Source organism: Besnoitia besnoiti, chromosome XI (assembly GCF_002563875.1).
Source record: "Besnoitia besnoiti strain Bb-Ger1 chromosome XI, whole genome shotgun sequence".
NCBI lineage: Eukaryota > Apicomplexa > Conoidasida > Eucoccidiorida > Sarcocystidae > Besnoitia > Besnoitia besnoiti.
Genome location: NC_042366.1, coordinates 538,975 through 557,783, shown reverse-complemented (window position 1 = coordinate 557,783; position 18,809 = coordinate 538,975). Strand labels below are relative to the sequence as shown.

Below are 18,809 nucleotides of genomic sequence, written 5' to 3'. Positions count from 1 at the left end.
AAGTCAACACACGGTCATGCGGGTTCACGTGTCTCTTCTCTGTTTGCTCCGCCAGATGTTTTTTGCCGTTTTTGTATTGTTTCGCAGTTGTCTGCTTTTCTGTCTCAGAGATTGTCGTTGTGGGTGCGACACCGTCTACCGGCCGCTGCCCTTCTGCATTCCGCGAGTCTCCGGTGTGCCAACCCCGCATGCTTGAATGTGCACCGGGTTTTCTCCTGTCTCGAACCGAAAGGGTTTACCGGTCGTGGGCATTCCCCAGGAGTGAGTCAACAGCAGCACATTGTCAGAGTACCCGGCAATCGACTCAGTTGATTGCGCTGTACTGGTCTTGCCACTGCGTGTTTGTTCCCAGCACCCTCCGTGGTAGCGGTTTGAGTGTGTAGTTTCGCGCCGTAAAACACTGTTCCAATTCCTCTCAGATACTTTTAGTTGGCAAGCCTGTTCTTTTTGTGTGTTGTTCCCGACTCGGGTTGGCACTGCAAGCGCACGAGTTTATGGCTAGAAAGGGAAAGGATTGCCTCTTTGTGTGTGTCTGCTTGGTGAAAGGTCCCCCGATATTTCAAGTTTCCAAGCGCACCCGCCGCACACACAGCTGCTGTGCTGTTTACGGTTTCCCTCTGGTGTAGTGTTTCCCTCTGGTTCGTTATCTCGCCCTCTCCCCGTCGGTCTTCCACAGCTGAGACGGTTCACTGTTGCAGCGGTATCTCTGTCACCCCCCTCTTCGGCGCGTCGTCACCTTCGAGGAAAGAATGGAGTCCCCTGTCGTCGTTGGCGGGCCGCGGGCGGGGACGTTGCGCTACGGCAGCCAACTGCCTGCGTGTGCCACCGGGGGCAGGGGGTCGGACGGCGTTTCGTCGGTCGTGGTGTGCCCGCAAGGGGCCCTTCGGAGTGCTTCTCCAGTGTGTTCGTATGGCGCGGTTGTTTCTGCGTCCCCAGGTCGCCAAGTGGTTAGACGGCGCGTGGCTGCGACGATTTCTGCGCACGCGCAAGTCGATAGCTCGTCCAGAGTCGCCTATCGCTCGCCGGATCGGTATGCGGTCTCCGCAGGTGTCAACGGCCTACTACACCACGGGCAGGTTCTTTCCACCGCCTGGAGCCCGTCCGGAGAGGCTGCCGTTAGCGTGCCCGTCATTCCTCTCCGTGTGGCTTCTGTGCATGCGCATGAGACCAGGAAGGCGCAGGCGGTGCCGGGTTCCGGGGAACTGGCTTCCCCAGGCGGCGGGGGGTTCCTTCCTTCCTTGAAAGCTTTCTTCGGATTCGGATCTAAGGCGACAGAGGCCGCTTCGCTCGCGGAGAGCCAGGCGCCCGCAGAGGTGTCCAGCGGAATGGCCTCGCAAGTCCTGCGCGTGGGGGGCACTTACCAGATCATCGCCGCGCCGAGAACAACCCACCAGTTTGTGGTCGTTCGTCGCGCTTCTCAGAAACCCGCGCAACACGCCAATGTCCTGCCTGCGAGCCAGCGTCCGCTGCTCATATCCGGTCAGACAGGCAGAAGCGTCGAGAGAGAGGGACTCCCTGCATCTGCGCACAGGGCGGCGACCCCCGAGGCGCCGCGCTGGGTGGACGCCAGCGGACGGGTCTGGATGGGTGCGAACCCCCGACGTGAGACTCCGCGACAGCCCGTTCGAGTGCACGGAACCCCCGCCAAGAATGCGCAGATCTTCCACCGGAGGGTCGCGAGCTCTTCCCGCGGAAACGCAACTGCTTTTGTGCCTGTTGCGGCGCTCCCTTCGCTGGTGCCTTCGGGGGGCGTGTCCACGCCTGGAACTCCTCGGGATGGGGCTCGGGCAAGAGGCGTTGTCTCGGGCGTCAGGAGCCCTACGGCGAGCCCGTCGCCAGCCCCCTCCCTTCACGTCCAGCGCGCGAAGAAGGACGGTGTCGCCGCGGTCAGGAGACAGGCGACGAGCGCCGGAGTGGGGCCGCAACACGGGGCGGGCTACCACGCGCCGCGGCAAAACGCGCGGGCCGACGCAGCGCCCAGCGCAGGGACAACTGCCAAGGCTTCGAAGGCGGAGGGGCTCCCCGAGTCAGCGGAGGAGACAGGCAGCCGTCCGCCCAGCGGCGCCGAGGACAAAGTGCTGATGGAGTTTGGGCAGGCTCACCCTGACGGTGTGTTGAAGGGATGCAAAAAGATCGTGGAGACCACCGACGAGGGACAGGCTGTCGAGGAGCGACTCGTGCAGAAACTCATGATCCACGACAACCCAGATGTGTTTGTGATGCCCAACCTCGTCTCGCCCAACGCGTGCGAGAGGCTCATCGCCTACTGCGAGGGCCGCTGGGAACCCAGCAAAACGAGTCGGGGCAAGGCGGACGCGGTGCCGGTAAGCCTCTCGCACGACCGTGTGTGACCCCGTCGTTTGTTCTGGGCTGGCTGCACATCTGTGTTCGCGCGCTTCGCTGGAGCGCCCCGTGCGCCCGCCTCTCGCACCCGCACATCATTCAGGAGGTGCTTTGTTGCAGCCCAGCGATGCGCTGCAATGCATTCTGACTGCCGGCAGCTCAAATTTGGTGGAACGGGGACTGCCAGGATTTGTGTGTCACTCGCTGGAGAACCGCGCCATGCAAAATGTGTTGCAGTCTTGTGCATGCGCATCCAACGGCGTGTATCCGCGGCTGCGCGGCTCCGCTGCAGATGTAGCTGGGCGGCAGGTGACCAGGCACCCGCTGGCCACCGGTGCGGCAGGCATGCGCCGAGACGCAGCGGAGTTCCATCTTTGGCTGCGGGTCTTGTGCGGCATGCAGGACGCCTACTCAACAAGCACGAGCTTGACGCGGACGAGCATGTCCGTGCGGCTTCGCCCCGCGGAGACACCCGAGGTGCAGCGTCTCGAAAGCATCGTGGCAGCCTTCGCGGAGATGCCGGTCAGCCACCTCGAGCCGCTTGTCGTCGTCAAGTACGAGGAGGGCGAGTTCTTCAGCGAGCACCACGACGGCCAATTCCGACCAGTGACGATGTTGCTATATCTCAATGGTACGCTGAGGCGCTTTGCTGGCGGGGGGTGTCTATGGCGACAAGGGTTGGAGGGAGGGGGCGGAGTGTCGTCTGCCAACTTTCGCGGGGAGGCCTCGGAGTCGCAACGTGTGTCGCGCGGCCAGTTCTGTCTGGAGTTTTGTCTGCTAGGTTTGCGCGCTGATGCCGGGTGTTGTTCAGTGGCTGTGCCCGGCGGCTGCTTGCTGCGCGGTTGGGCTGCGCTGCGCTTGTCCTCGCTTTCTGGATGAAGGCGTTTTGTCTCTTTGCGCGGTGTGTGGTGGAGCAGACGTCGCTGAGGGAGGCGAGACGGAGTTTTCCAACATGGGCCTGAAGATCACCCCGACGCAGGGGTGCGGCCTGATGTGGCGGAATGTCTGCGGGCCGAACAACCAGATCGACCCGCGCGTCCTCCACGCAGCCCTGCCCCCGCTGAAGGGCCAGAAGTACGTGGTGAATTGCTTCTTCAACCAACGCCCCTTGAGAAACAGCATGCTGCCGAACCGAGCCGCGGCCGCAGGGGTCGGCGGCGCCCCGCTGGCGAACCGGTATGCGACGGCGACGGCGGCGACGCAGAGTCAGCCCACGTCGCCTCGCGCAGTGGGAGGGGCGGCGGCGTACAGGCCAACGCCTCCGCAGTTGCCCTCCTCGGTGGGCGGGTCTCGTACGCACGACGCTGTTGCGGAGCGAGGCGTCGCCGCCAGTCGTCCGCGAGCGGCCTCTCCTGGGCTGCCCTCCAGCGCCGCCAGGGCCAGCTTCCCAGTCTCCGCCATCTCGCAGGCAGCTGGCCTGCCGAGTGGCGGATGCCAGGGCGTATTCCTTCAGGGACGGGGCGCGCTGCCAGCGCCTGGGGCCGCAGTCCAGAGGGCGCCGGGCCGGGCGGCGACGTCGGTGCCCTTCCAGGGCTACGCGGGCCGACAGGGGGGAGCCATGGGGCAGACGGCCGCGCCGGCGCCCTTTGGGGCGGCGCCGGTGGCCGCTGCTGCCGCGCACACGCCTTTCCTGAACATGGCGGGGCTCTCCTTGCCTGCCGCGGGATTCGCGCAGACGGGCGGGAATCCAGGGGCGAACTTTTTCTCGAGTGCGCCGGCCTTCATGATGGTTTTCGGCCCCGACGGGGTCCCGCAACTCAAGCCCCTGACCCAGGATCAGGTAGATGATGGCGTGGGCAAGCACTTGATCATGGAGGCGATGCGAAATATGGCGCCTCCCGGTCAGCCGCGGGGACAGAGAAGAAGCACTTAATCCTCTGTGCGCAGCGGGACGCCGCGAACCCTCTGCAGCTGACGGTGTCTCGCCGAGACAACGAACGCTTTTCTGCAAGGCGCACGGTACGTTTTGATGGCGAGCCTTCACGAGTGTAGTGTTGCGTGTTTAGGGGAAAGGTGTGGAATAGGAAGGACTCTCAGCGGCAGGCTGCTGGGTGGTGTCTTGAGAGGAGCACGTGGGAACGCGTGCGCAGAAAATGGACAATGAGGGGAGTCCAGCGCTAGCGACGTTGGAATACAGAGTCGGCGTTGTTTTGTCAGAAAAGGCTGAAACTAGGATTTTGTGGGCGGTCCTCGTTTTCTCGCCTTCTTTGTGAGACAGCTGAGGTTTGATCTGCAGTGTTACTGTGTCCTTGTGGACGTGGCGCCATTCGCAAAAACGCCTTGTGTCACGATCTAGAAACAGGTGCTGCCCTTACGTCAGGCGCCAGTATGGCGACCCCGCGATCAGCCACACGATGGGGTTGTGTTAGGTGGCGAGCACTCCGTCCAGTTACAGAGGTTTTACGGTGTTTTTTTTTTTTTACAAACAGCGACTCACTGAGGCTTCAGCGGAGCGCTCACTGCGACGCATCCGGTCAGTCTAGCGATGACGCAGAATGCCACGAAAAAAGTAGACAGCACACGCCTGAAGGCAGTTTGAGCCGCCCGCGCTTCGGCGCTTTCACATCAAGCGTGGAGGGGGACGTCAGAACAAAGTAGCAGGGTACGCTAACTGGTGTTTCCTAGCTCCCTAGCGGCGGTTTTGCACAAGCTGGGGCTCGAATGAAACAACTCTATTTTCCGAGGACACAGCGCAGCTACACGGGAAATTCAATTAGCAGCACGAGTAGACGAACACCGAAAATGTCATGGTGTGAGGACCACAGCTCACACGCGCATGAACTAGAGTTCATATCACGCAGACACCTTGCACACTGGAAAACTGAGTCTCATTAGGGGCACGATGTTTGACGGCTCGAAGTGGCTTAGTGCAACCTCAGTTGTCACAGAAGAAGAAGCAGAAAGCGGCGTCCTAGTAAAGCTGGGGATGAACGAATCGTGGATAAGAAGTAGCAGGAACCGCGAGCATCCATCGGCCTCGCTTTGGCACCCACTGCTGTTCATTCCTCCCTGTGCTTCCTCCTTGGTAGCGATAACACGTATCAGCACAGCAGCAACTGCGGCGAAACAAGCAGCAACACCACAAGCCCTCCCGGCAGATGTTGGAAGGGTGCGTGACGTGACGACCAATACGAGAGCGATTGCGAGCACTGGGCGAATAACCAGAGTTAATTTAATATTGCTTTGGTCATTATCCAGGAAGCATATAAGTTTCCCGCCTGCTCGTGGGGAAGCTTGCAGGACACTTGCGTCAGAATTCACTCGGAGCACGCGCCGAAGACCGTCAGCCGTCACTCGCAGGCTACACGCTACAACGGAATCTGCATGCCGCCCCCGTACACGGGGATAAGCGCTAGAAAACTGGAGTGCCTTCCGCGTTCAATCTTTGAGTACGAGTCTGAACGCGGACTACGCTGTGAGAGGTCCTCTGACCCTTCACGGTGCCTAGTGTGAGACGCTGAAGTGTGACTTACTGAATTAACCAGGCGAGTGCTGCCGTACAAGGGCGATACAAAACAAAGACACCTGTACCCAAACGGTGTTGTCCCCCTAAAACACTAACTCGGGCCTGAGTCCAGACGCGGCATCTCATTGCTTTTGGAAAAAGAGGATGTCTCTATCGGCAGGATCCGCGTGCCCGTTTAGCCCTGGATTGGTACCAGGGTGAAAGAATGCAGGGGCATTCCTTGAATTTGCTGGTGCGCTCTTACTCTTTCCGCGACGTGCTCAAAGCCGCTGAGGTAGGGATCGTTGCGTCCTGGATCGCATACAATTCTGGATGGTCTTGTATGTGAGTCCACATCGGAGGAAGCCGAGTCTGAGCTGGATCTCGCAAGGGATATGCTGCAGCTGCAGTTCGCATAGCACTTTGCCTGCCGGTCTGGGAGGTTTTATACCAGATCGTTCGCTCTCCACGGCTAGAGCGATTCTCGCGGTGGCGACTGCGAGGAGCTTCAGAGCCGCCAAATGTCTTGCCTTCAACGCAGCGAGCATGGCAAGTAGCAGAGCGCAGTCGATCGAAGCGACAAGCCATTTCAGGGTCACTCACAGTAGACGGCCTTTCAGCCCGGGGGCTGGTCAAGATCACATTCGCCGGAATCTCGATTTTTTCATTGGCCAGGCAATGAGAGCATTCCCACAGTGCGCGACCGCACCCGCGTTTTTGAGCACTGTTAGGATGCGTGCGCGAGCCTCGTCTAACGAAGCTGCATCGCGGAGGCCTCCTGCAGGCGTTGATTCGCGGCGACCCAGTGGGACAGGTGGAGGCTGGCAAACGATCAGCAGGGTTGCCAAAGTATCCTTCTCCCGGGAAGCGGCATAACGGCGCAGCCGGCTCGATATCATCCAGGAGAGGCTCCACTGCTGCGTACGGTAACACCGAGAGCGGCGTGTGATTATCCGCGGCCCAGCAATAACTTGGACTGTTACTCGTTTGCGCCCTATCTGTATCTGTCTGTGTGCCCTTGTGGCGCGCCAAATCGGGCTGCGGCACATCCACACAGTGATTCCAAACTGATGCTGTGCCCGTCCTGTAGCCAGCTTCATTTGCCCGCAAACATATCATGAAAACTCCCGCTCCACGGAAAGCTTCCGCAGTGTCCCCCGGATGCCCCCGACAGCTTCGGACGAAGAGAAAACTCGAACGTATGCCGATATACGCGCAGTTACTTCGAGGAGTAGTTCCCGGGGCGGCATGGATATGCTTATATCTAGTCTATACTATGCAGTGGCTCCCTGTGGTGCCGTGGATTCCCGCCCAACGCATAGTCTCTCCTCGTCTTGGAGTGCATCTCGACACTTTTCGCCGTACCGGCGTCATTGTCGATGACTCCTTCAATCGAATGCCGCTCCAGTGGACAGGGGTGTAGAGCTGATACCCCCCTCCAACTCTCTGAACGAGGACATCGTTGGACTTTCTTCCGCACGAGCTCCGACTTCGAAGATATGGTCTTTTGTTTGTCACAGTCGCTCTGCTTCGCGCTAGTATGCTGTCCGATCCTCTGTCTGCCGAGCATGCCATGAATGAAGACAGAACAGGCACACTGGAGTTGAGTATAGAGGCTGCTCAGGGGTGCGCAAAACCAGGGGAATGGAGTTTGTGCGAGTGCTGAGATGTGCGACTAAAAGGGATCCTCGGCCAGAGTCGGAATGATGCCAGACACGATGGTTTCTTACCTCGGATCATTGGACCAACGCGGTGTTGTCCCCCAGGCTGTGGAGCACAAGACTCCACAGAACTGTCGGGCATTGAGGTCTGCGCTTTTGCCGTAAGCACCACGAAAGTGTCACTTGAACCTTCAGTGTCTTGTCCCTGTCTGAGACTGCCAACTGCGTCTCTGTCGGCCATCTCGCGGAACTCCGTCGTGACTTCTGAGCAGCAACCTACACACACACGCATAAAAGCCGAGGAATGAGAATCCAGCAGTTGCTGTATTGAATGTGACGGTTGCTGCGAACACTTGGAGCGGCCCACCGGTATTAGCGCTGCCCTCACCTCGGTAGTTGCCGCCTACAGGGTAATGAGGTTGGCCACCTGACTGCCGTTCAGTGGAGCCATCGCGGCACAAGCAGCCAAGAAAGCAGGGGCCTGGTCTTCGCTGCATTCCACCTGATGGCGTCGCCTGAGTAGACAGACCATTCGGAGTGCAAAATACAGTTCAGTTGTTATCTGATTCGTCGACCGGTTCGCCCCCTGCCACTGACAGGCTTCGTATTGTGCGCGTACACCAGTCCTTCGTGGCGCGATACCTGAGACGCGCATCTCACCCAGGGACTCTAAAGAACCTTTTACTCTCTGGTATATTCCTTGCCAGGACTATCGGTTGAGGGAAGCAGAGCGTCTGAGTGAGGCGGTGTGAAGCAAGTTGGTTGATAGGGTAACGTGGTCGTCGGCGGACTGCCTGCAGGGTACCTGGCACAGAGGTTGTTCTTTCATGCTCTCTTGTACAAAGAGATCGCAGTTGGATCCGCACCGGAATGTGGCAGCTGAGATCCCTCCCGCCACGTGCTCGCCGGTGAACCAATGTTCGTCGCACTTCTCTTTCGGTGAGCCCGACGATGAAGTGAGCTTTCCCGTCTGGTCGCTGCCATTATATGCCGAAGGGTTCCAGGCATATCCACGATACCGCTCGTGAGTCTCCGTTGTCCAGTTCGAGGGATACCCGCATGGTTCAAGGCACCTATCACAAATACCCACACATGCCACAACTGCGAAAAGTACGTAAGGAAAAGGAACGGTTAACCGCTATTTAAACACAACAGTTACTGTAGCTGTAGATGAATGCTAAATCTAGAGTATCTCTCCTAAGACACTGCATAACATATGAATTCAGTGCTATCAATGCCTTAGCGGTCTAATTTGGTCTCGTAGGCTGGTAAGTCTGCGCCGGTTGGAGGCGGCGAGGCCCCGATGCGGGGCCAATGACTCGTCAGTCATTGTCCCGGTTGGGGAGGTGACGCTCTTCCGCAAGGTCTTTACTGCATCAAGCACCATTGAAATGAGCTACTCACCACTGTATGGCATCTCTCATGTCGCTGCCTTTGGAAATCTGCTTGCCGGCAGAAGGGTTTGCTGCCAGCTGCGTGCAACTACGCCTCCTGGTTGGATACCTGTTGCGATCCATTGGTTCCCGTTCTGCGGAGCCTCAGAAATGCGGCCTCTCTTATCTAGAGTATACCCTGCCCTCTGGAAAGCCGATGACTGACCAGCTACGTCACAAAATAAAGGCCTTCCGCCACCCCTTTGTAGTAAGCGGCAACTTACTACAGCTTGCCGTTACGGAGGGAGCAGCCTCAGGGCGGATCTCCAGCTGGGCTAGTGGACTTGGAGGATCGATTCCGGGGCTGCTGATGAAACCAGCACATACACAGCCTCCAGATGATTTCAACAATCGAGTTCTATCTGGGATAGCGGCGTTACCCCACGGGACTGCATGCAATGACACCTTGGTCGTCGACCCAGTAAAAGCAGCTGTGCAAGGTGAAGTCATATGTGTCTCAATTAAATGAGGACAACACCTCAATCTGCCACTTGCACGCAGGGGAGAGATCAGGCGCTCGGGGTGCAGCTCGAGGAAGCCAACACCGTAGCCGTGACCAGGAAACGTGGTAGAGGGACTAAATCGGGCTCGGTCGAGCGCAACTTGACGCCCGATGCAGGACGGGGCTGACCGCGGGTGGAAGCGGCGGGCCACCAGCGAATTCCCCCCAAATCCGCTTCTCGAGCGATGCTCTGCGGGCGTATTTGTGAGGTAGCTTAGTAAGCTACGACGCCTGCACGACCGAACGCGAGCCCTTCCCTCACACGGCCCACCACCGCTTTGGCGGAGCGGAATCTCAGTTAGTGTGCACGAGCAGCACAACTCTTCCAAATATCTGGACCTTTAGATGTGCCACTTACGAAGCGATTCAGTCATAACCGTTACGGACGAGAGGATTTGCAACTTTTCAACGATCGAGAGTGAGCAAACCCCCTGATGCGCGCCACCACACCAGTGTGCTTAGGCCTTGTGACAGCACGGCTGTTTTTTCTCCCCCCTCGTGCTCGCCGCTCGGCAGAGTTTCTCGAAAAGACTTCACCTCATACCTCTCCTCCATCACACTGCGAACGAGGGTGGGACTGGTGCTCCGCATAACAAGCTCCTAACCGGCATCCGACTTGCGAGAGGCACAATCTATATTGCTGATTTTTGAAGGCTATTTGTGTTTCAATGGGAGCTATGCAGCAGAACGGTGGGATCGGGACCTACTCTGTAGCATCTGACTGTATTGTAGAACATAGTGGCAGTAGGAGAAGAGGTGTACGTACGGCACCCCACCACTTCGCATGTGAAGAGACACAGCTCCGCGACGACGACGAAGCCGGAAGCGGTTTTGCGTGCAAGCAAGCAACACCACGTCACCTATTATAAAACGAATTTCGCCAGTGCTGTGGAACTAGACCGCCCTGACGATGGCAAAGTCTAAGCAGACAGCAGAGGAGCGCATGCGTAAATTTCACGAGCTTGTCATCGACTCACAGTCCTTCTTCGGGTCTAAGGAACTTGAGAAACTCGCAGAAAAGGCAGGCTATAGATCGATACAGGCAAAAGGTACCCTCCCATAGGCGTATGCGTTCGTGCTTGGTCCTGAGTGTCGGCTGCAGATGCGATGAAAATGCTACTCGATGAAAATCTCATCCACACAGACAAAATCGGATCTTCATCTGTTTTTTGGTGAGGATCTACAATTATCGCCCTCGTGCCATGCACCCCATTATGCCGACTAAGGGCTCTGAAGAGCGAAGCGACAGCTCAAAGACTGTCGGCTCTGGAAAAGTTGAGGTGATCCTCGTGAACACACATGGCTGAGTCTAGTGACCAACATCCTCGACCAGGGCGCACAAATCAGAGCTCGAGTGCGCCTTGAACGCATTAAAACGCGAACTCTCTGAACGCAAGTGTGTTTCACCCGTAGGCCCGCACTGCTTTCCTCTGCATGCCTTAGCAGCACTCAAACCTCACCAGGAGGAAGTTCAAAGAGCTGAAGAGATGTCCCGACAGTTATCTGAGCTCAGAAAGCAGGTGGCTGAGGCCGCTTCCAACGATCCAATTAGAATCAATACCATGATCAAAGAAAACCAATACGCTCGGGATGCCGTGATCCGGTGGACCGATAATATCTGCTGTATTAGTAAGCAGTTTTTTTTTGCTATGGTCGTGAATGGTTGTGGCAGATTCTACGCCTCAACAGGACAGTTTATGAAGCAGCGCTTCGGTGTTTCAGAAGAGGAAGTGAACAGAAGATGCGGCATGTCAGTTCTTTTCTGTCACTGTGTTACGAGCTTCACGGACTGTCAACCACGTTGCTGCAGACCACCGGGCATCGACGACTTGCAGAAGCTCGGACTTTAACGGCAAACAAACGGTGCTTTTTTGCGTGCTTTAATAGTATTCATAAAAACAATTACTATGGCAGCCGTACGTCGATGATGGGAGACTCCGTGAAATTGTCTCTTTGCAGCATGGCGTCATGTGTCTTTGTGTTCGTCTAACTCCGCGGAATGGGTTTTTGTGTTCGAAATGCTGACGGCTAGTACTCAGTAAAGCCGGTGAAAATGAGGAGGAGACCGGGGAGTCGCTGTCTGCGTGGATCCGTTCTTCCGCGCTTTGTGCTTCATTTGTTCACTGAGGGGTGGCTTCTCGCGTGCCCGCAAGCGCTACACCGCAGTTGTGCCGCTCACACTGCAGTAAGGCTACGACGCTGTCCGTTATGCTCAGCGACAGGCAAGGAGCACTGAATGAGTGCTTAAACGTCATACAATTCACGCGCCGGCCTTCACCTGAACCGTGCGACTCGCAGTTGCGCTGGCGCCACATTCACGCATATACCAGGCTTTGCTCAGCACTACTTCATGCCGCCTGACCCGACCGGAACAGGTGGTGCGCCTGCGTAGCTGCTTTAAGGCGGATAAAGGGCGTACCCCATGGAACAATTGACTGAACTTGTCAATCAGACCGATGTTTCTGTCGTCACCCAGATGGCAGATGCTTTACAAAGTGAAGACTACTCGAACAAGCCGACGCGCTGACCCGAGGAAATGCCCACGGGGCGCTGCGCTCCCACCACTTGAAAGCTATACAGACACACCAGTGCTTCAGGCCACAACTACCCCAAAACGCTGCTCCATGCTGACTCCTTGTTAGCAGCAAGCGGTCAGTTCGCAGATACGTAGCGCCCTCGATTTCTCGTTATGCTGTAGAGACAGCGATTTTCCTCTGCAGAACAGCCGACCGCGGCAGACACTCGACGAGTACGCGTGCTCAGTCCACTTTGATGGAGCCGTAGATCTTCCGCAAGAAGAAGAAAGACGCGATAAAGCCGATGGCACCTACACACACAACACAGATGCGCATGCAGATCGATTATCATCGACGCAGATGCTGGTTTGGTGCGGATCTCTGGAGCTGACTGTCGACCGCGTCTCGTCTATTCCGGAGCACCTACCCGTGAGAATGAAGCAGGCGTACGCCATAATGAATGAGTAGCCGAAATAGATGAGTGCGCCAGTAGCATGAGTGAGCTTGAGTCGAGAGTGATAATAATAGACCGCGTAAAGCAGAACGTAGAACCCGCTCGATGCGCTACAGAAGAACGACCTCCACCACCAGAGATAATCTTCGCTGCGGACCAAAAAACAGAGAATCCATGGACACGAAAAGGTAACCTCGACGACTGGCTTGTTTCGTGACGCACGCGCTTGCGCTTGCGGAAGATCTCGCCCTGTCCAGCCTCTCAAGCAACCCCCCCACTCACCACACAAGCTGGAAGTATACAAAGGTTATGGAGATTTCGGCGCAGGTAACGCAGAGGATGACAAGCACCAGAAACAGGAAGCCTGCAGCAAAGCACACACAAGCAAACGAAGCACAGTATGCGTAACTGCGCTGTGTGTTGCAAAAGGAGCTTCAGGGACGCGGGAGAGTGGATCTCGCATTCGGTTGCTTACCGAAGAGATAGTAGAAACGATGCTGCCAGATTGAGGAAAAGAGGAAGAACAATTCCGTGAACATGGCGCTGCAGGAAAACACAGACCACGTGCAGAAACGACTGAAAAGATATCGAAACCGACCCAAAGTCGTTTCCAACCGAAATCCCTCATCAGTAAACAGCGGCGCGCCCGCATCCACTACAGCCGGACAGCAAGACTCACCCGAAAGGCAGCGCTCCACCCACAATGCAGCAAAGAGCTGGCTGCATAAACCAAGGCTGTTGAGGAATCTGTCGAGGAATCTTGTTGATGCGGACGGGCAGGGAGATGGGTTGTTGCTTGAAGCCAAAGTACGCTCCCTGTCAGACGCAGCGCACAGCATAAGTGCGAAGCGACGGCCCCTTGTGACGCACAAACTCCTCTAAGCTCAGCACGAGCTTTTCACCGATGACTACGCGCGCAGCGAACGTATTCGAGGCCGAGGAGGTGCCCCTCAGCAAGCCAACGGACATGTTTCAGGCGCCTAGTGGAACGAGGTCGCTACTCCAGTTTCCAGCGGAGCAGCCAGGACAGGGCGCTCCGTTTTCCTCGTGTCGCGTCGAAGTCTTCTGTCTGAGCCTGTCCCGCCGGCGTGTCACACGCGCGGCGAGGTGACGAAACGGAAAACTCACCAGGAAGACAAGCGGCGTGCTGATGCCGAACCAGAGCAAGAGCAGGAAGACAAGGGCCGAGAAACTCACGGCAGCGCTTGAGCGTTGCATCCACAGAACGAGGTTCAGCAAGAAGAAGACGGCGAAGACAACCCCAGGGAAGACGAGGGCTGTGCGAATGGTTGTCATTTTCCAGTTCGTGGACTGAAAACAAGTGCGACACGGTGCACACAAAAAGCACTCCTCTCCCAGCTGGTCCACTCGATACTCGAAAACGAGAAACGGCGGAGAGGGAATCAGAAGACAGAAACAAGAAATAGGCGAATTACGCCCAACGGCTGAACCCGTGGCTTCCTCACAGATGGAAACAAGGAGCGCCCGACTTGCGCGCACCTCGATAATAAACGACGATTTCGTGGAAAAAGCGAAAGATGCAGTGTCCCAAACAAAGTCCCTGAGACCGACAGACACACTGCACGAAGCATGGAGACCAGCACGTGTGTCTGCTAGCTTGCTTTCCCCGATGAAAACTGGCGCACCCTCGAAGACCTGTGACGCAGAGAAGCGAGCCTATGGGGCGTACCTTGAACATTTTGTACAGGCGCGCGGAAGTGTATCCCGCCGCTGCGCCCATGAAGGTCCACAGGAGAAGCATTGTCTGAAGGCAGGAGGGTACTCACAACACACCTCACGACCGTGAATCGTTTCAAAAATGCGTTCTGCTTCCCTCTTCCCACGGCGCCACGGAGAAGGCCAGAGCGAAGCGCAAAAACTTGCTGCTGCCAGCGCTCACCTGCAGAAGGCTGCCTCGGTAGGAGGGCGAGAAGACACCCAAGCCCGCGAAGATGACCGTGACGAAGGCCATGCCGACAAGCTGGATAGAAAACCCAGGAAAACACTCGACATTTGGTGCAGGCGCGGATGTGTGCTGAGCATGTGCGCAGTTTGAAAGACATACCAAGAAAAAAAATCGTCTTTGGAAGCGCCTTGTCCTTCACTGACTACGCGTGCAGCTGAACTGTCTCACATGGGCGCGCATACAGGAGAACAGAAGGGCGAGCAAGCCAGCGAACAAACACAACCTCTCTCCATCCCGCTGAGTCAAGAAAACTCTGCAGCAGCACCGCTCACATGCGTCCCGAAAAGCGAAACTCGCACACCAACGCGGGAAAAAGGTCTCTGGCCTCCTCTGCTGTGCTCAACTTTCTAAGAAGACCAAGACCACGAGCGTTGAATTCACTAAGGCGGCGCGATAAGTTGCGTGGGCATTTCCGGAGTCTTATATGGTTCAATGTCTCCGGAACCGGCTTAAAATTGGTATACATTCTCTCTCGGGGAAGCGTCTCTTCGATCCGCCCCCCTGCGGCCGTCTCTCACCTGGACGCCGGAGCCCGCGAGCGCAGCGAGCACCGTCGAGTGGGCGGGTTTCCGGAAGACGTCGCCGTGGAGGAGTTTCCAGCCTGTTTCTTCGGCCTCTTCTTCATCGACGAGGAGTTCATTGTATTTCGCGATGTCTCGATAGAGGACGCGAAGCAGGATCATGGCGACGATGCCCGTGAGAAGAAGGACGACGACGAGGCTGTTGACGATCGAAAACCAGTGGATAATCGGGTTGTCGCGCGCGTTCTTCAGGTACGCATCCCACCGGTGAGTCCAAGGCGTGTTGCTGTGCTGCCAGATAACGTCATAAGTGAAGGCGATCGAGTCGCCCTTGCCCAGAACGAACCCCTCCTCAGAGAGCGCATTGGGCACGACGCTCGCATCCGCCGTCCCGCTCGGCTCGCCCTCCTCAGCCTTCGCAGGCGACTCCGGCGCGCACAGGACGCGGCCGTCAGCAGTCGTCACGTGCTTGATGCTGTAGGGCACGATTTCGAAGCCGACAATGCAGTGAATCTGCAGAGAAAGAAAAAGAGAGAAGACGCGCCCTGGACGTGGAAAAGCAACTGGCGAAGGCGGGCGCAACCCGCAGCAGGCGTGACACATGGACGCCCGCACGCTGTGTCGGTACGGGGGGAGCGGCACGCAGTTCAATCCACCACAAGTGCATGCACGGTAACAACTACGGAGACAGATGGAGGCGGAGACCTGGGCTCGCTGTCGCCGTTCTCGCAGCGGCCTCCGACGGCTTGGTGGAACGGAGAGCGAGAGAGTCGGCTACCCACAAGGCAACGAAATACTGGGGGACAGCGCCAAACACTCTTATTTCGCAAGAACTGCAACCTCTACTCGTCCACACGCCTATACGATGCCTCTGTCTATCGGTACCAGCACCTATATGCACGATCTATAAAAGCATATAGCATATACATGTCCATATATATGTATGTATGCGCAGGTGTCTGGGCGGGAGGTGGAAGGCGAGATTCGTGTGAGGAAGAAGCGGGCTTGCCTCTTGTCCGTCGCTTCCCTTGTTTGAGTGATAGTAGAGAAGCATGCGGAAGTGGTTGTGGACGTAGATGTCGTCTCCCTTGCGGAAGCCGACGGGCGTCCCGAAGGTGAAGGCGCTGCTGCCGTCGGCACGGTAGTGCCTCAGGAGGGCGTACAGCTGGTCGACGATTCTGAAAAAACACATGCGAGGCCCGGAAGACGCATGCGCAGCAAACAGAAGATCGAAACCGAGAAAGACGCCACGAAGGGAGGTCTTCATGAAAAAGAGTGCGCGTTTCCATAGAGTCTGCGTCGTGCGCAGTGGATCTTCGCGGCCTCGCCTGGGCGCCGCCTGCGACTCTCGAAGCGGCGACGACACTCATCCGCGAATGTTTCTGCGTCTGCGGGAGCACGACCACGCATGCAGGAACAAAGCAAGATTTGGGAGAAGCTCTCGGTTTCTTAGGGGGGGTAGGGTCTGGAGGCTTACAGCTGGTACTGGTAGTTGTCTTTGATGAGGCGCTCGAGGAAGGATCGCTGCGACTCTCCGAGAACGCGGTCTTTGCACAAAAGCTTGCAGGACGCGTTCTGAAGGAAATTCAACTGCGTAAAAAGGACGCACCACGAGACAAGCAGAAACGTACGCGCATAAGCATTGCGCGCATCTCAGTTCACATATATATATGTCTGTCTGCATCTCAATGTATACGGCTATGCACACCTGAATGCATGCTTGTGTCTGTCGTCGGATTTAAGATGATTCGGGGGAGAAAATCGCGCAGCGAGCTTCCCCGCAGGTCACCCAAATATAGAGGCGCGAGAGTAGGGAGTGCAGCGGACTTGCCAAATACTCGCGTCTGGCAAGCGGTTCAGCGATCGGCGTGTCGAGTCGCAGACAAGCAGAGACAGACAGGGAGACTGTTACGGATGGATAGACTGAGTGCGGAGAATCGCGCGGGAAGAACGCCAGCAAACAACGCGCAGAAGCACGGAACTGAGCTGCAACTCGCAAAGGCAGGCGGAGAATCCGAGAGGCAATATCTGACTCACCTCGTAGGGGGTGTTTTTCACTCGATCTGCGAGCAAGATTTGCCCAAGATTGTGCTCTTCGACTTCGATTTTTTCAGGCCTGTCCGCAACGCAGAAAGAGACAGACTCGTGAGAGGGAAACACACGCAACAAAAGATCTCTGAACGCGGACGCAGCAAAAAGAGGCACAGCAAAAGAAGCACCGCAAGATGCGAGGCAAAACAGGCACGCCTTGAGAGGGAAATGGACGCGAGACCGCCGTCGCACACACCCGTCGCACGCCTGCAGAGAAGCGGAGTATGCACATGCGCCAGGTTTCTCCCAGCTATATGTGCAGAGGCCCGCGCAGCGACCTCCGTGCAGTAAAGCGTGTGGGAAATGCCTCAGATTTTGTGACGCTCCGACGCACCGGCAGAAGGGTGAGTTCGCTTGATAAGGATCCACGGGCAGCACACCCTGCACGGACTGGAAGGACGCGATCTGAACATCGACCTTCTGGCCGCTTGTGTAGTCCTGAAAACCAACACATACAGCCATATCTCCCACTAAAAACGACACGCAACGAACGAAGCGAAGCGGCCACGCGCGCAGACTGCAGGCCTAACACCCTACGTAAAGACATTCCTACTCATTTTCACGCCTTCATAGATATACATATCTGTAACACATGTAGATATAGAATATATATTGGTCGTGTTCATATAGAGAGTCATTCGGCTGCAGGTACACATGTATATGGATGTCTAAGCAGCGGAGGACGGTGATCGACCAGGCAGATGGATGCGTTCAATGGATACGCCGACGCGGTAAGGTGCGGGCATTGCCGCGGGCGGCGTTCAGCGTGCGACGTACCGTTGGGGCGATTCCAGGTACGTAGGCGTTTGCGGCGAGACGCGCGGAGGCGAGATGCAAGAGAAAGGCAGCAAAGAAAAATTTCAAACCTGGGAAAGAAGAAAGGCGCGAGGCGAGGGCCTCGACGCCGCCGGAAGGCCTGCGTGCCATGGCGTCGAGCCCTTTCAGCAGACGCCAGAAGAGAGGCGGCAGCGCAGGCGGAAAAAAAGTGATTCGGAGATGAAAAGGCCGGAAAGAAAGAAGAGAGAAGGACGGCAGCAGGACGGAAGGCGCTAGGAAGGAGAAGACAACAGCATGAGGCTGAGAAAGCTTTGGGAAGACAAGCGAGCAAAGAGAGGAGCTGGAGTGGTGCAGCGAGGCGAGGAAACAACGAACGAGAAAAAAAGAAAAACGCCACAGGGAGGCAGGAAAGAGTGAAAAAGGAGAGGACAGACAAAGCGGAAACACGTGAAGAAAATTTTCCGTTTGGTGTACACAAGTACGGCGCACGGAGGGAGAAGACAAACAACGCAAGAGAGGCGAGAGAGAACGGGAACGAGGTCCCTGAGTACGACCTCCTCTCGCCGCAGCAGGTGAGAAGAAGCTTGGAGTCTTTTGCTGCGCAGGTAGGAGGAAAAACTAGCGAGAGAGAGAACGGAAGACAAAAACAAGCCACGAGCGAAGGCGAAAAACGCGAGAGGTCACGTCAAGCAACGAGGCCCATGTGGAGGCCGCAAGTCTGCGTGGAACGGCGCGACTAAAACCAAGCCGTGAATCAGATTGTAACCGCTCTGAACGGGAGAAAGGAAGAGATTTAACAGCCGAAATGTTGAACAAGAAAAACTCTGCACAGAGAGCCCGGCGGACCGCCACGCGTGTTGTCACCGCGCATGTAAAAAGTGATGCAGCGTCCTCAGTGAGAAAATCGCAAGGCGCTTGACCGACCGTCCAATCAAAAACCGCCTCCACAGTGCCAAACCCTCCTCTTGTTGTGTTTTCCTGTGGTGTGTCTTCTTTCCACTTCGCTCTGTTTCAACACACAACTGCCTCGTCCCTTCCGGGGCGGCGCTGCACATCAGGCAGACATCGAGGCCGAACGGGAGGACCCCGATGACGCCGAC

At 56.8% G+C, this 18,809-nt stretch overlaps 3 protein-coding genes across 3 annotated transcripts; 2 read left to right on the top strand and 1 right to left on the bottom strand.

The window, feature by feature from the left end:
* Positions 1-749: 749 nt before the first annotated feature.
* BESB_019590 (oxidoreductase, 2OG-Fe(II) oxygenase family protein) lies at positions 750-4,216 on the top strand (the record flags this gene model as incomplete). The annotated part of the gene is made up of 3 exons (XM_029360668.1): positions 750-2,324; positions 2,746-2,974; positions 3,261-4,216. 3 exons carry the CDS (start codon positions 750-752, stop codon positions 4,214-4,216), a joined length of 2,760 nt encoding a protein of 919 aa, XP_029216027.1.
* A 6,078-nt stretch (positions 4,217-10,294) lies between these two features.
* Positions 10,295-11,234, top strand: BESB_019580 (Mnd1 family protein; the record flags this gene model as incomplete). The annotated part of the gene is made up of 7 exons (XM_029360667.1): positions 10,295-10,331; positions 10,487-10,556; positions 10,611-10,664; positions 10,718-10,793; positions 10,848-11,013; positions 11,074-11,134; positions 11,195-11,234. 7 exons carry the CDS (start codon positions 10,295-10,297, stop codon positions 11,232-11,234), a joined length of 504 nt encoding a protein of 167 aa, XP_029216026.1.
* A 909-nt stretch (positions 11,235-12,143) lies between these two features.
* On the bottom strand, positions 12,144-17,859 carry BESB_019570 (EMP/nonaspanin domain family protein; the record flags this gene model as incomplete). The annotated part of the gene is made up of 14 exons (XM_029360666.1): positions 12,144-12,211; positions 12,328-12,503; positions 12,637-12,718; positions 12,830-12,897; positions 13,034-13,170; positions 13,483-13,665; positions 14,045-14,119; positions 14,255-14,335; positions 14,839-15,354; positions 15,851-16,019; positions 16,319-16,431; positions 16,879-16,957; positions 17,267-17,370; positions 17,710-17,859. The coding sequence occupies 14 exons, from the start codon at positions 17,857-17,859 to the stop codon at positions 12,144-12,146; spliced, it is 2,001 nt and encodes a 666-aa protein (XP_029216025.1).
* Between the last annotated feature and the right edge of the window lie 950 nt (positions 17,860-18,809).